This window comes from Arvicanthis niloticus, chromosome 5, assembly GCF_011762505.2.
Source record: "Arvicanthis niloticus isolate mArvNil1 chromosome 5, mArvNil1.pat.X, whole genome shotgun sequence".
NCBI lineage: Eukaryota > Metazoa > Chordata > Mammalia > Rodentia > Muridae > Arvicanthis > Arvicanthis niloticus.
The window spans coordinates 33,722,911-33,736,269 of NC_047662.1; the positions used below are offsets into that span (position 1 = coordinate 33,722,911).

Here is a 13,359-nt window from a genome sequence, read left to right on the forward strand (position 1 = left end):
GTTGGAGCCGAGCATAATAACATACACCTATAATCACAGCACGTGGAAGCAGAGACAGAGAATCTCAAATCCAAAGTCACCCTTTACTACATAGTGATCACAGTGAGCTGTAAGCCAGCACAGACTACACTGTGAGACCGTATCTTGAAAATAGTTCAGCACAGCAAAAAGCAAATGAGAAAAAGATGATAATATAGCACAAAGAAAAATGCCCACAAGCACTTACTGAATGACTGACCAAATAAGACAAGCCTTTCTCTTTAATGTGTATTACATGCCCACATGCATGTATATCCCGTGAGCACAGGTGTCCAGGGAGACCAGAAATGGATGTTTGAATCCTTGGAGCTGGAGTTACAGATGGCTGCTGAAACGCAAACTCAAGTCCTATGCAAGAGCCACAAGTGCTCTTTTACCACCAGAGCCATCCCTCCAAGACCAGCAGTCAGCGGTGCTTTTGTCTCTCTACGTAGCCCTGATTGTCCTGGAACTCACTATGTGGACCACGCTGGCCTCACACTCACAGAGACAAGCCCACTTCCACCTACCTGTGCTAGAATTGAAGATGGCAAGTGCAACCACAGGCAGTGGAAAACTCAAAATAATATTCTTCACTTTACAGGAAAAAAGAAACTTTATTATTAGAAAACAGCAATGACTGCTAAAATTCCTAAGCAAAGTTTAAAAAGACAGTGTGCTCACATGCCCTCAAAATAGCTCCCCAAAACTTTGTAATTACAAGACAATAAACAACAGCCTTATAGTGGAGTACCCAGAGACATCAAATCCGCACTGACTGAGTAAAGAGCCTGTGCTGACATTGTGTGCCTCTGATAAGCAGAGGGGCAAGTTCCCTCTTTGTTATTCTGCCCCAAGCGTGCTATTTACATGAGAAAACAACACCAAGCCAAGGAAAACACATTTCTGATACACACTTCTCAAGTGTCTAAATCACAAAAGAGTATGGTGACATTCACAGATTAGAGGGGACTGGAGAGAAACTGACAACTGAATTGCAATGTGGGACCCTGAAGAAAAAATGACGAGATCTGGAAAAACCTTAGTCTGGTCAATAGCATTCTACCTGTATAAATTTTTGATTTTGACCATCATACTATGGTCTGTCAGATGTTAGCATTAAAGGAAGCTACTCAAGTATATGGAGAACACCTCTGTGCTGTTTTTGTACCTCCAACAAATCAAAGTCAAAACAAACGTTTATAAAAACCGACACAATCCTGCAGTCCTGTCTTCCTGTTTTCCACCACAGCTTCATGGCCAACCCACATGTACACTATGTACCCATTCTACTAACTGCTGCATTCACAGTGCTCGCCTTCCATGCTACATCCTTCCCATGACATAAGAAAGCCCTAACAAGCTACTTCCAAAAATAAGACAGCCATAAATTTCCAAGACCTGTAAGAAGGTTCAGTGAGTAATGACACTGGAAGACAAAACCTGATGACTCAAGTTTGATCTATAACAACCACATAGTAGAAAGAGAAAACCAATTCCCAAGTTGTTCTTTGGTCTCCATGTGTGCTTGGTGGCATACATGCTCACATCACCAATCAATCAATACAATTAAGTTTTTCCCATTTCTGGCATCCTAAAAATAATTAAGTCAGAGTTTAGTCTCTACTTTTTATAGCTTTTCAAGAAGCTTTACTTTCAACAGCAGTTAACAATATTACCATTGCTTATTTTACAGAAGCTAAAATTAAAATGAAATACTTACCTTCCAACCACTGCCAGCCTCTCTATAATACGGAAAGTTATCACAAATCCACTGGTAAATTTCACTTAACGTCATTTTCTTTTTAGGAGAGCTATTAATTGCAAATGTGATGAGGCTGGCATAGCTATATGGAGGTTTTCCATCTTTGTGCTGTTGAACTTCTTCCTGGTCCAGCGTTGTATTTGGGTCAAGGAGTGCGTTCTTCTTAGAAATTCCCGTTCCATGTGCATTTTGTGTAGCATCAGATTTTTGGATGGCTGCTCTCATGGTGAGCTGTGGTAACCAGTCCATAGATGTTAGGCTGCTTTCCAGTTCAGATGTCATCCTGCAGGTAAACAGACTCCTTAGTGAATATCAAGGAAAAAATCCTGCTAGTCAAAATAATCCAGTATTCGCCAATCTAGGAGTTCCAAAATAAGGCAAAGCTTAGTTAAATCTGAAGAGAAACGACTGAGTTATGTTAATGGCCAAACTAAATATTTAAGGGGTCAAAATTTCCCTTATTTTCTTCCTTCTAAATCATGAAGGGTTTAAAATACAAAATAATACATACACCAACTGCTAATGCCATTCTTTCTTAGAACAAAAGAAGGAAGGAAGGAAGAAAAGAAAGAAAGGAAAGGAAAAGGGGAGGGAAAAAAGGGAAGAAGGGGAAGAAGGATAAGGAGAAGGAGAAGGGAAAGGAAGGGAAGGGGAAGGAAAAGGAAAGGGGAAGGGGAAGGAACGGAGGCAGCAGGATCCTGATATGAAAACTTTATCAACAGCCCAAGTCCTTACTCACCAACACCACAATCCTAAACTGTATATCTCAACTTCTTTGCCAAAATTTTAGAAATTATACAAAGAACTGCCAAAACTAAAGTGAAGGCAAGAAATCAGAAAATTGAGAAATAGATGCGGGAATCTGCATAAGGGCAGGAAGGTAAAGTTGAGCATGTGGAAGGCAGGAAGCATGAAGTGAGAGAGACAGAACAGCAAGAAGACAAGCTGGGGGGAGCTGACTAAAGAGGTACAGTCAAGGACATGGTGGGAAGAGAACAGGTAGGCAGTACCAAGCAGTTAGTAAATAAAAAACAAAGTCAAGAAGCCAGCTTACAAATATTGAAACATGGGAATCTAAGATGTAAGAGATTAAGCCAGAAATGGTCAAAAAGCAGCACAAGCTCAGGCTTTGAGACAAACCCTGCAAGTTGGAACTTCTGATGTATTTTTCTCCAAGGCTAAAAAGGGCATACAATTACCACCCAAAGAATGAGAAGTCTCACTAGGTTAACACACTTTCTAGAGAGAAGAAATAAGCTGCTGTATAAATGAGAGATGAGAACACAGAAAGGATGCTGGCACTTCACATGGCAGTTGTCAGTGTTCAAGCAGAGCACACAAACATTCTGTCCTGGGATCACAAAAGCGTGACTAATGACCCAATGACAAAGCAGAAGATGAAAGTGATTTCTAAGTGATACCAAAGTAAGAAATTGTACCACAGTCAAACGTTTAGAGCTCGAAGTGCAGCTCAGTGTTAGAACACTTTCCTAGTATGTGGAAGGTCCTAGGTTTGCTCCCCAACACTACACAAAGAAAGAAAAAAGGTGACTGGACAGGAGAATATTCCATACAGGCCCTTCATCCCAAGTAGATCATAGCAAAACTCAGCCAAGAGTAGAGTCAATTACTGAGAGCCAACACAGGTTTAGGGAATTAGGAAGATCAGAGTTCAAGTACTGATTCCAACAGTTTCCAGCTGTGAACGTGTGAAAATGTTTACTATCTGAAACTCCAGATTCCTCATGAGTACAAAGAAACAATAAAAGTACATACATTTAAAATACTATCTGATAAAGCATACATGCATGCACAGAGAAAACATTCAATAAATACTAATAATATTAGTCTAGGAGTGTCTTGGGAAGATATTAGTGCACTTTTGAGTTCCAAAAGGTAGAGGGGGCAGATATGAAAGGGGAGACAGAAATGATAGAGGAAAAGGAGAGGGAGAAGAGGGAGCTAAGAGGAGAAGGTGAGGAGGAAGTAAAAGGCTTAGAGGAGACAGACACAGAGACCTACAGCCCTATTATATCATCTGATTTTCCGAATGCTCTGAGTCACTATTTTACTTTGTTTCTCAAATTCCCTCCTTTTCTAAAAAACAAACTTAAATTTCCCTAAATGGAACCTTCAGAGATCTTAAAACAAAGAAACAAACTCATATTATCCCACCATACACTGTAGCAACCAAAAATGCTCATGCCCAATACCTTGTAAGGACTGTGAAATAAGGAGATGAGTGAGGGAAAGTACATGGAGCTTACAGCCTCTGGCCTTCAAATTAAAGATGAAAAACTAAGTAAGGGTCCAATGACATTGGATACTTATTCTGCTACACTGTATTCCCAGTGGAGCTCTGTGATTAGGCAGTAGAAGAGGAGGTGGAGCTGGAAAAGAAAGAGAGGAAGGAGAGGGGGAAAAAAGAGGAAGGGGGAGAAATAGAGGAAGGGGAGAAGAAGGAGGCTATCGGCCATGGAGAACCACAGATGGGTCAAAAGCTGTCCTGGGTAGCAACTTCTATCAAAAGGTTAGATATTGGGTAACAACTAATTGTGTGAGCATCTTGTTGATTGAGCATTTCTAAATATATAAATCCTTTAGATAATCATTAAGCTTTAAGAGTATCATTTCTACCTGGTACTGTGAGGGTGGCAGATATTATCTGGGGTTCAGCCGAGCTTTGAGGATGCAGCGTGGGGGATTGGCATAGCCATCCCCCACCTTGGTGTCATGGGTGCCAGGGCCTGTGTATCTACCTAGCAGGAGCCCCAGTCAGAGCTGAGGAGCAGCAGGAACATGGTGGCTGCCTGGGAACAAACCAGGGTCTGGGTACCATTTTCTAAATATCAACCCCTACATATAATAAGCAAAAAGCTTATTTGGGGAAAAAAAAGTCAGCTTTTGATGATGATTATAAAAATGGGAGGTATTACTGTTCAGTCACTAAAGAAGCACTGGCTATTGTGTCCCTAGGTGCTCTAGCTGTCTCGGGTTTCTCTCTGTACAGAGCTTTACCTTGTTCAAATTAAGATAGCTGTTACACAAATTTCCCATGTTAACATAAAGGTGTGCTTAAACTGAAATATAATTGGCACCAGTGTCAGTAGTAAGAATAAGAACTTAACACTCAGGATGTGTCAGCATGATGGAGGTATTTAAAATGAGTGGCAATACATTTAACAAGACTTCATAATAGTCACTGTGTATGGGGCTATACTTGAGTAATAAACAGAGAGCCATTATCAATTTTTTGCCCTCTAGGATCCAATAGCTTAATCAGTATCAGACATGAAGAAACTGTGTGAAGGAGCAACATTAACTGCAGGTACACTGACTGCTCAGAAAGGAAACATGGACTGCAGTCCTGTAGGCAGGGAAGGAAGAACTTCATCTGTATCTTAAAGTAAAATGGAACATTGTGTCAGAAGTAGATCATGTTGCACTTCTAATTACCTCTTATGCTTTACCAAACATTAAATATTCCATAAGATTTCTCAAATATGAAATCTGAAAAAGTAGGGTTGTTTCTAATTTATTAGTTTATATACTCTTGTTAATAAGGTGCAAAGTGCCAGCAACTGTGATACTTAGGGCAGACGTTGCAGTGATTCCCTATTAAGCAAAAATATAAAAGATAACCATTCAATTTGGTCCACTATTAGCAAAGTGATAACAGCAGAAGTTGGCTTGTATAAGAGACAGACAGATGGTGGTGAGTTTAAATCAGCACAGACAGCTCTTAGGAATCTGGTTATGGAAATCTGGCTAAGAAATGTCAGGCTACTTACTTTACCTCACCTCATTCCAAAAGCCTCCAGCTGACTTCCTAGACTGACTTCTCACCATCCCCCCTGCTAATCACCTCAAGTGTGATGTATACACTCCAAGAGAATTTGGAAACACTCTTACATCATCACAGCCAAGCACTTCTGATGTCTCTTTCCTGACTACATGACATATAAAACATTTTCAAAAGTTTTAGCTTTTATTATTGTCTTATTAATTCTCTAAATTCCTACTGTTGTTCTAACCTAAATTTAGCATTTAACACACTTCATAAGTACATCATATATCTAAGCTTCCTACCTTCACCCCCCTCTCCCACAACCCCACAGAGGATAGTAACCATAAACTAGGTGCTACCTAATAACATGCAGATATAAAATATCTAAAAGTAGCAGTAATTTAATAAGGAATGAAAAACCTTATCTAAAATGGCCTCTCCTTTTCACTCTGTTTTTTCTTCAAGACTCAAACCAAACATATTTTCCTATACAAAACCTAATCAATTACCTCTTTTATAACCAAGATGAATGAGATCCTGTTCTTACAAGGCACAGATTGAATAAATAGCACAAGATTTATATCCAAGCTGAATACCCTGTATCATGGAGACCCTCAGAGTGCTTTGAGAGAGGAAGTGAACTTCAATAGTTAAAACAATGACTATCTGCCAGGCATGGTCCCAGCACTTAGGAGGCAGACACAGGTGGATCTTTGAGTTCAAGGCCACTCTCCGGTCTACAGACTGAGTTCCAGAACAACTAGGGCTACACAAAGAAGCCTTGTCTCAAAAAACAAACAAACAAACAAACAATGTGTGTATCTGTGTGTCTTGGTGCACACACTTAATCAGACCAGAGTACCTGTCAAAAAGCAAAGTACCTGTTAGAGGTTAAAAGGAAGCAGCAAAGAGTAGACTGGACAGGATATGTGAGTACAGCAGCAACATTCTTATGACTTGGGAAAGGTACTACCTAGCACAGATTGACACAAATAGCCCTACTGGAATACCAGAGGAAAATGCTAATATGGAAAAGAAAAGAAAAAAAAAGAAAAGGAAAGGAAAGAAAAGAAAAAACATTGTTTGTGGGAGAAATGGAAATGAAGAAAAAACTACCTCCTAAAGTTCTGATATTGGTATGGCATCCTTCAAAAGGAATTTTTTCACAACACAGCAAACAGGTGTGCTAACACCCATAATCTCAGCACTTAAGAGGCTGAGGCAGGAGTGCTGAGTTCAAAGCTAGTTAAGTCTACTGAATGAGATCCCATCTCAAAACAAAACCAAACAAAACATTTCTCAAAACTTAAGTCATGACATGTGGGTAAGGAGATGGGAAATTAATTTCACTTTACAATCACCACTGATATGACCTCAATGACCTCACATATGTTTTTACACCTTATCACATTCCTTTCGTTTCTGCCTGCAATATTGCTCATTCCCAAGGAGTAGTGTGTTTACTCAGAAAGCTTTTCAGTTCCAACAAGAAAGTAGAATAGTGGAGATACTGTATCCCGACAGCATAAGAGGAAACAAAGGAAAGTAAAATGACCTTATAAGGGTGATGATTTTGTGACCCAAATAGTACTGAGTCTTTCCACTGCATTCCTGGAACTTGTTATTTCACCTAGCGATTTGGCAGCATATAAAAAATAAAATTGCACAATGGGAAATTCAAATGAAATCTTTGTGAAATACACACTGGCTCCTTGTCGCAAAAAAAAATTAAAAAAAAAAAAAACAAAAAACAATGCTCTAGACGAGAAACTGATTATAGAGTTACAAACAGAGATAAAATACAGATCTTTAGCTGACAGGCCTGACTATGGCCTTATGCATCCTATAATTTGAAGCTCTGTAAGACTGGAAAACACACTCTTGCATCTGAAATCCAATCTGAAGCTTTAACTAAAGAAATGTCATCAAACATTTCTTTATGCTATGGCAGCTCACACTTTTAATTCCAGCACTCAGAGGCAGAGGTAGGCAGATCTCTTGAGCTCAGGCTAGCTCCCTCGGGGATTTATTTTGATGCAATGGAACCTCTTCAGTGGTCTATGAAATTCTTTGAATAATCTTCATAATTTATTAAATATTAAAGATTACAAAGAAAACCAATTATACTAAGTATAAATTTTAAATATTGTTACACGGTGATTTTAAACATAAATATGCTACCTCACACAATCCAGCAACCTCAGTGAAAATGAGCCCTTCATTGAACTATTTATCAAAAGTCAACCAGGATTTAAATTTTTGTAGACACTACCTGGAAACTGAGAATATACTTATTCCACAAATAAGATCTTACAATAATGATTACTGAAACAGTTCACAAGACCTTCCTTACTCCACAGAAGAGTTCTGAATCCATGGTTCTCAGGTATAAAAGCCCTAGCTGGTTATCCTACAGAAGAAAAGACAAGGGTGTAACAAGGAAAAAGATGTTTTCATTTGCCTGGTTATAGAACCTGACTAATACTGACAATTATAGTTTTCTAACTAATTGCTTTCAATATTTCTCCTTCACCAACACTTTTTCAAAGCAGTTGTTCCCTATTCCATTGAGGAGAAGAAACAACATTAAACTACCTTCTACTAAGGCATATCTGTTAAAACTTCTTTTAGAAATGACCTTTTCAAGAGACAAACCAAAGGAGAACTCTTTTGTTGTTCTGAAGTGAAAATACAAAGTGAAAAAATTATACTTCAAGATAGGAACCTCAGCAAATAAGTAACAAAATGTCACTCAACAAAACTCAACTTTCGTAACTTTTCATCTACCTCTAAAGTTCTAAGAATTTTTACAATAAAAGTATATAAAAACTTTTTAGGGATTTGTGAGAACTGCCATTAGGAAAAACAAATGTGATTTCAAGAGGCACTTATCACAAACAGATTGAGAAAGAATCCCATGAGGTTATTTTGTAAAGTCCTGATATTAAAGTCCCGATATGTAGATTCCCTAAGCTTGCCACAGGAAGACTGGCATGGTACTATCACGTAAGCACTCAGGAGGTGGAAGCAAAAGCATCAGTTCAATGCCAGCCTCAACTCCATACCAAGTTCATGAGCAGCATGAGACCCCCCAAGCCCCACCCCAAATATTTTCAAAGGAAATAAATTCACAACATGATCAATCTTTTCTGAATTAGGAGATTCGTTGCACTTTTAAAAACATTTTTAGGATAACCTAAATCTCTCGTACTGTGGAGAGTGCAAAGGGAAATGTCTTCAGCCAGAGTTCTCTTCATCATGATACTACCTTTTACACAGTCAAGTCTGTAACTTCTCCAACCTTCCCTATAGGATTTAATAAGCACAACACATTCACTGTTCTCTAGATGCTCTCCAAATTACCTACCCTTCAACTACCTAGTCTTAGATTCAAAATATTCTTTTGTTTTAAAAGATTTGTTTGTTTGTTTGTTTGTTTATTATGTATACAGCTTTCTGCCTGCATGTACAGAGGCACTGCAGGCCAGAAGAGGGCACAAGATCTCATTACAGATGGTTGTGAGGCACCATGTGGTTGCTGGGAATTGAACTCAGAACCTCTGGAAGAGCAGTCAGTGCCCTTAACCTCTGAGCCATATCTCCAGCCCTCAAAATATTCTTAATTCATAAAAACCATACCTTCAGTTAGAATCCTGTTTAAGGTACAAAGGTACAGGTCATTGAACCAAAATGTTTCTTGATCCATCATCATGTGTATGTAATATATGTATGTGCATGTGCTGGTGTATGTTCTCTTGGGTACATGTATGGAGGCCAGATGTCAACAATAGGTGCCTTCCTCCACTGTTCTCTAGCAGTAGCCTAGGATAAGGTCTCTCCTGAACCTGAAACTCATTAATTCCAATAGACTGACTGGCCAAGAAGCTTCAACGAACTGTCTCTGCCTCACCAGGGCTGAGATTACAGATGCTTGCTATCACAACCACCAACTTTTACTTAAGTATAAGTGTGGGTCTGTATGAATATATATGCACATATGCATGCAGGAGTCCAAGGAGGCCAGAATAGGGTGTTCGATCCCTGGAACTGGAGCTACAGATGGCTGTGAGCCACAATGTACGTGGGTGCTGAAACCAAACCCAGGTAATCTTCAAGAGCAGCTGGTGCATTTAACTGCTGAGCCACCTCACCAGCCTCACCAGCTTTTTTTTTTCCTTCAGAGATTTGTTTATTTCAGAGATTTGTTTATTTATTCTATGTATATGAGTACAATGTAGCTGTCTTCAGACACACCAGAAAAGGGCATCAGATCCCATTACAGATGGTTGTGAGCCACCATGTGGTTGCTGGGAATGGAACTTGGGATCTCTGGAAGAGCAGTCGGTGCTCTTAACCACTGAGCCATCTCTCCTGTGCCCTCACCAGCTTTTTAAGTGAATGCTAAAAAATCTAACCTCACACTTGTGCAAAAAAACAAAAAAACAAAAAACAAAATAAACAAAAACAAAAAGCACTTTATCCACTGAGCCATCACTTCAGCCCCAAAGTATTTTTAGTCTATATGTAATTCTTATCTTAAAACTATTTTACTTTAGGTAGTACATGACTTTAGTTCCAGACAGAGGCAGTGGATCAGGGTGACATAGCAAGACCCAACCTCAAAAGGAAAAGGGAAGAGGAAGGGGAAGGTGGAAAGAAGGTGAGAAAAGGGGAGAGGGGAAAAGAAGGAAGGGGAAGAGAGAAGGGGAAGGAAAAGACAACTATTTTACTTTAAAGAGAGGAAAAAATTACATGTGGGGACATTAATCTATCATTACTGCCATACACTCTGCATTTAAACTATCTATGGAATTATATATGAGTATATAAATAGGCTAATGAACATCAATCCCTTCTACGCATCACCTAAAAAATCTCTGCCACTGATATTTAAAAACCAAAACAGAATCTAATATTAATACTTCTTATATTAGGTTACTTGTGCCCACATAAGTCATTTCATTTGCTTTAAATTTTATCCCTGCCTCTTTTTCAAACCATATTGTCTCAGTTCATCATCCAACATCTCTTAAATATCCTGCCTACATGTCATTTATTATACCAGTGAGCTGGCACCAATGCTAGCAAAGGATGTGGGGCGATGATGCCCCTGAAAATGGTAAAGAAACAGTGGATGCTGCTGCCTGTAATTTCCATAGTTCAGCAGCTCTCAGAATATGGTTCGGAGAACCTCTCACAATAGTGTAAATGGCCAGAACTAGCTCATAAGCTAATAATGCTATTTTCATTATGATCATCACAAAATATGTACAAACACAATGCAAACTGAATATGCAACACATAACAGGGATTTAATAGATGTCAGCCATTATTATTAGTAGGGTAGACATGGATTAGAACATGCTTACTTATTGTTCTCAGTGTACAGCATGTAACACATCTAAATGAACTCAATATTACACTATGGATTTTAAAGCCAAGACAAAATAGCCCTTGCCATCTATCATGAAAGGTTTCCTAACTGCAAGAAGTCATCATAATGGTAAAATTTTCATACAGTACAGAAAGCCTGAAAGTAAATCAACAATGTGATATACCTGACTGTGACAATAAGGAGAGCTTCTACTTTTTACTATCATTTATATTATAGCATCAATGAACAGAAATGTCATAATAAATATCTGTGTTTACTTTTAAAAGCTATTCCCAGAAGATTATAAATGCACTCTATAATATCTACTTTTAGATTCCTTGTTATGATTTCAAGACTGGTTTAAAGACCAGATAAAATTTAGCGTACTATATAAAAGCACTCTTTTCTAAGACATGAACCAAAAAAAAAAAAATTAAAAGAGGAAGACAGAGGAAAAAAAAATCAAGGTAGAAGACAGTCAATTAAAATTAGAATTTGAAAAATATAAACTACAGCTTCCTGTTTTGTTTTGTTTGTTTGTTTGTTTTGGTTTTCGAGACAGGGTTTCTCTGTGTGGTCCTGGCTGTCCAGTAACTCGCTCAGTAGACCAGGCTGGCCTCACTCAGAAATCCGCCTGCCTCTGCCTCCCAAGTGCTGGGATTAAAGGCGTGCGCCGCCACCACCCAGCAAACTACAGCTTCCTTGAAGATAGAGAAATGAACAGTTCCTTCAAGACTGTGACATTTTAAGAAAGAAATATCACATTAGATGAAAAAGAAAATAGAGCCAGGTATTGTGGCACACTGCCTAGAATCCCAGCACTCAAGAGGCCAAGGTATATCTCTTGTTCTGGTCCAGCCTTGGCTACATAGGAAGAGACTTTCAAAAACCAAGAGCTAAGGATATTGGTCAGTGATAAAGTGCTTTCACAGCATAGACAAGACTCTGAGTTCAATCACTCTGACTTAAAAATAGAAATGAGTTAGCCTGAACTCCTAAAAGGCTGTAATTTAACTAATGAGTTTCTAAATTTTGTAAATACAAGTATTAATCTAAAAACTAAATAAACAGACCTTCTGCTCTAGGAGCGTATGAGTAGTTAACAAACTCATTACCACTATGATTACTTTGTGTGAAAAGGTATGGACATTAATTCTACAGCTATCTGGGGTGAAATGGTTACCAACAAATCATAGGTAAAATTGCTACCCCTAAAATGCATTTGACCCTAAGAGCCTCTGCCTGGAGACCTATCTTTACAAGCCTCTGCTGTTTGTGTTTTGTTTCTTGCCACCATTTCAGAGTTTCTCAGCTTTGTCATTCTGATTTTACCCTTGTGTTTTCTGTATGTGCAGATCTCTGTGAAATGGAGACCAGCCTAGTCTTCCTAGTGAGTCACTGGCTATCCAGAACTCAACAGTAATACTGTCTCAAACCTACTGCCACTCAAGTGCAAGAAACTATGTTCACTGGAACATAAACATACACATATACACATACACACCAGTTGAAGGATGGGATAAAGAAATGAAGCCTAAAGGTGGGGGGTATCTGTAAAAAAGCATCTCAAAAAGAACTTGTACCTAAAAATATAAAGAACTCTCACAAATCAGTAAGGAAACAAACCAATTCTTTTTAAATGACAAGATATTTGAACAGGCACTTGAACAAAGAAGGTGCACAATGTCAAATAACTACCTGAAAAAGATGCTCAGGCCCATCATCAGACACCGAGAGAGAGAGATAGTGAGAAAACTACAATAAGGTGTCCCCACTGGTTTATGAGGAAAGCTAAAGCAAAGTGCTGATGGTGGGATGCAAAACGGTGCAACTGCTTTAGAAACATTTGGCAGTTTCTTAAAAAGTTAAGCAAAAATCCATCACAAGATCCAATCATTTCACTTTGACATATTTATACAAAATAAACTACATATTTAAATATATGTGCACAGATTTTCATAGCATTTTTATTTATAACAAATAAAAATGGAAACAGCTCAAACACACACCAATGGGTGAATGAATAAATTTCTTTGAGTATACATATCTAAAACAGAATAACTACTGATATACCCAGCAACATAGATGTACCTCAAAATTATGCTGAATAAAAAATTACTCTATTTGCTTTAAGAAAAACAAATGCCAAGTTTAGTAGTGTTACTACATGAAAGAAGCAATGTAACATGTGAACATTTGTTTATAGAGTATATGCTCAAGGAAAAACTCCTTTGTTGCGAATATGAGCATAGAGTTTTTATCTGAGTACAGATTCACATCTCAAAATCCAAATCCATCTTACCAAAACTTAGGAATCAAAGTCTGAGAAATGTTTAAGATTCGACTCTGACAGAAACTGTGTCCATCAGGACCTGAACTTCCACCCTTACATCTCAAACCCAGAAACTGAACATC

At 38.4% G+C, this 13,359-nt stretch overlaps 1 protein-coding gene across 3 annotated transcripts in view; it reads right to left on the reverse strand.

The window, feature by feature from the left end:
- Positions 1 to 13,359, reverse strand: part of Foxj3 (forkhead box J3) — a 92,248-nt gene that overhangs the window by 54,224 nt on the left and 24,665 nt on the right. For all 3 annotated transcript variants that reach the window (XM_034502469.2, XM_034502466.2, XM_034502468.2), the window contains exon 3: positions 1,742 to 2,066. In XM_034502469.2, the coding sequence (XP_034358360.1) occupies positions 1,742 to 2,066 (325 nt within the window). The remainder of the gene's footprint in view (positions 1 to 1,741; positions 2,067 to 13,359) is intronic.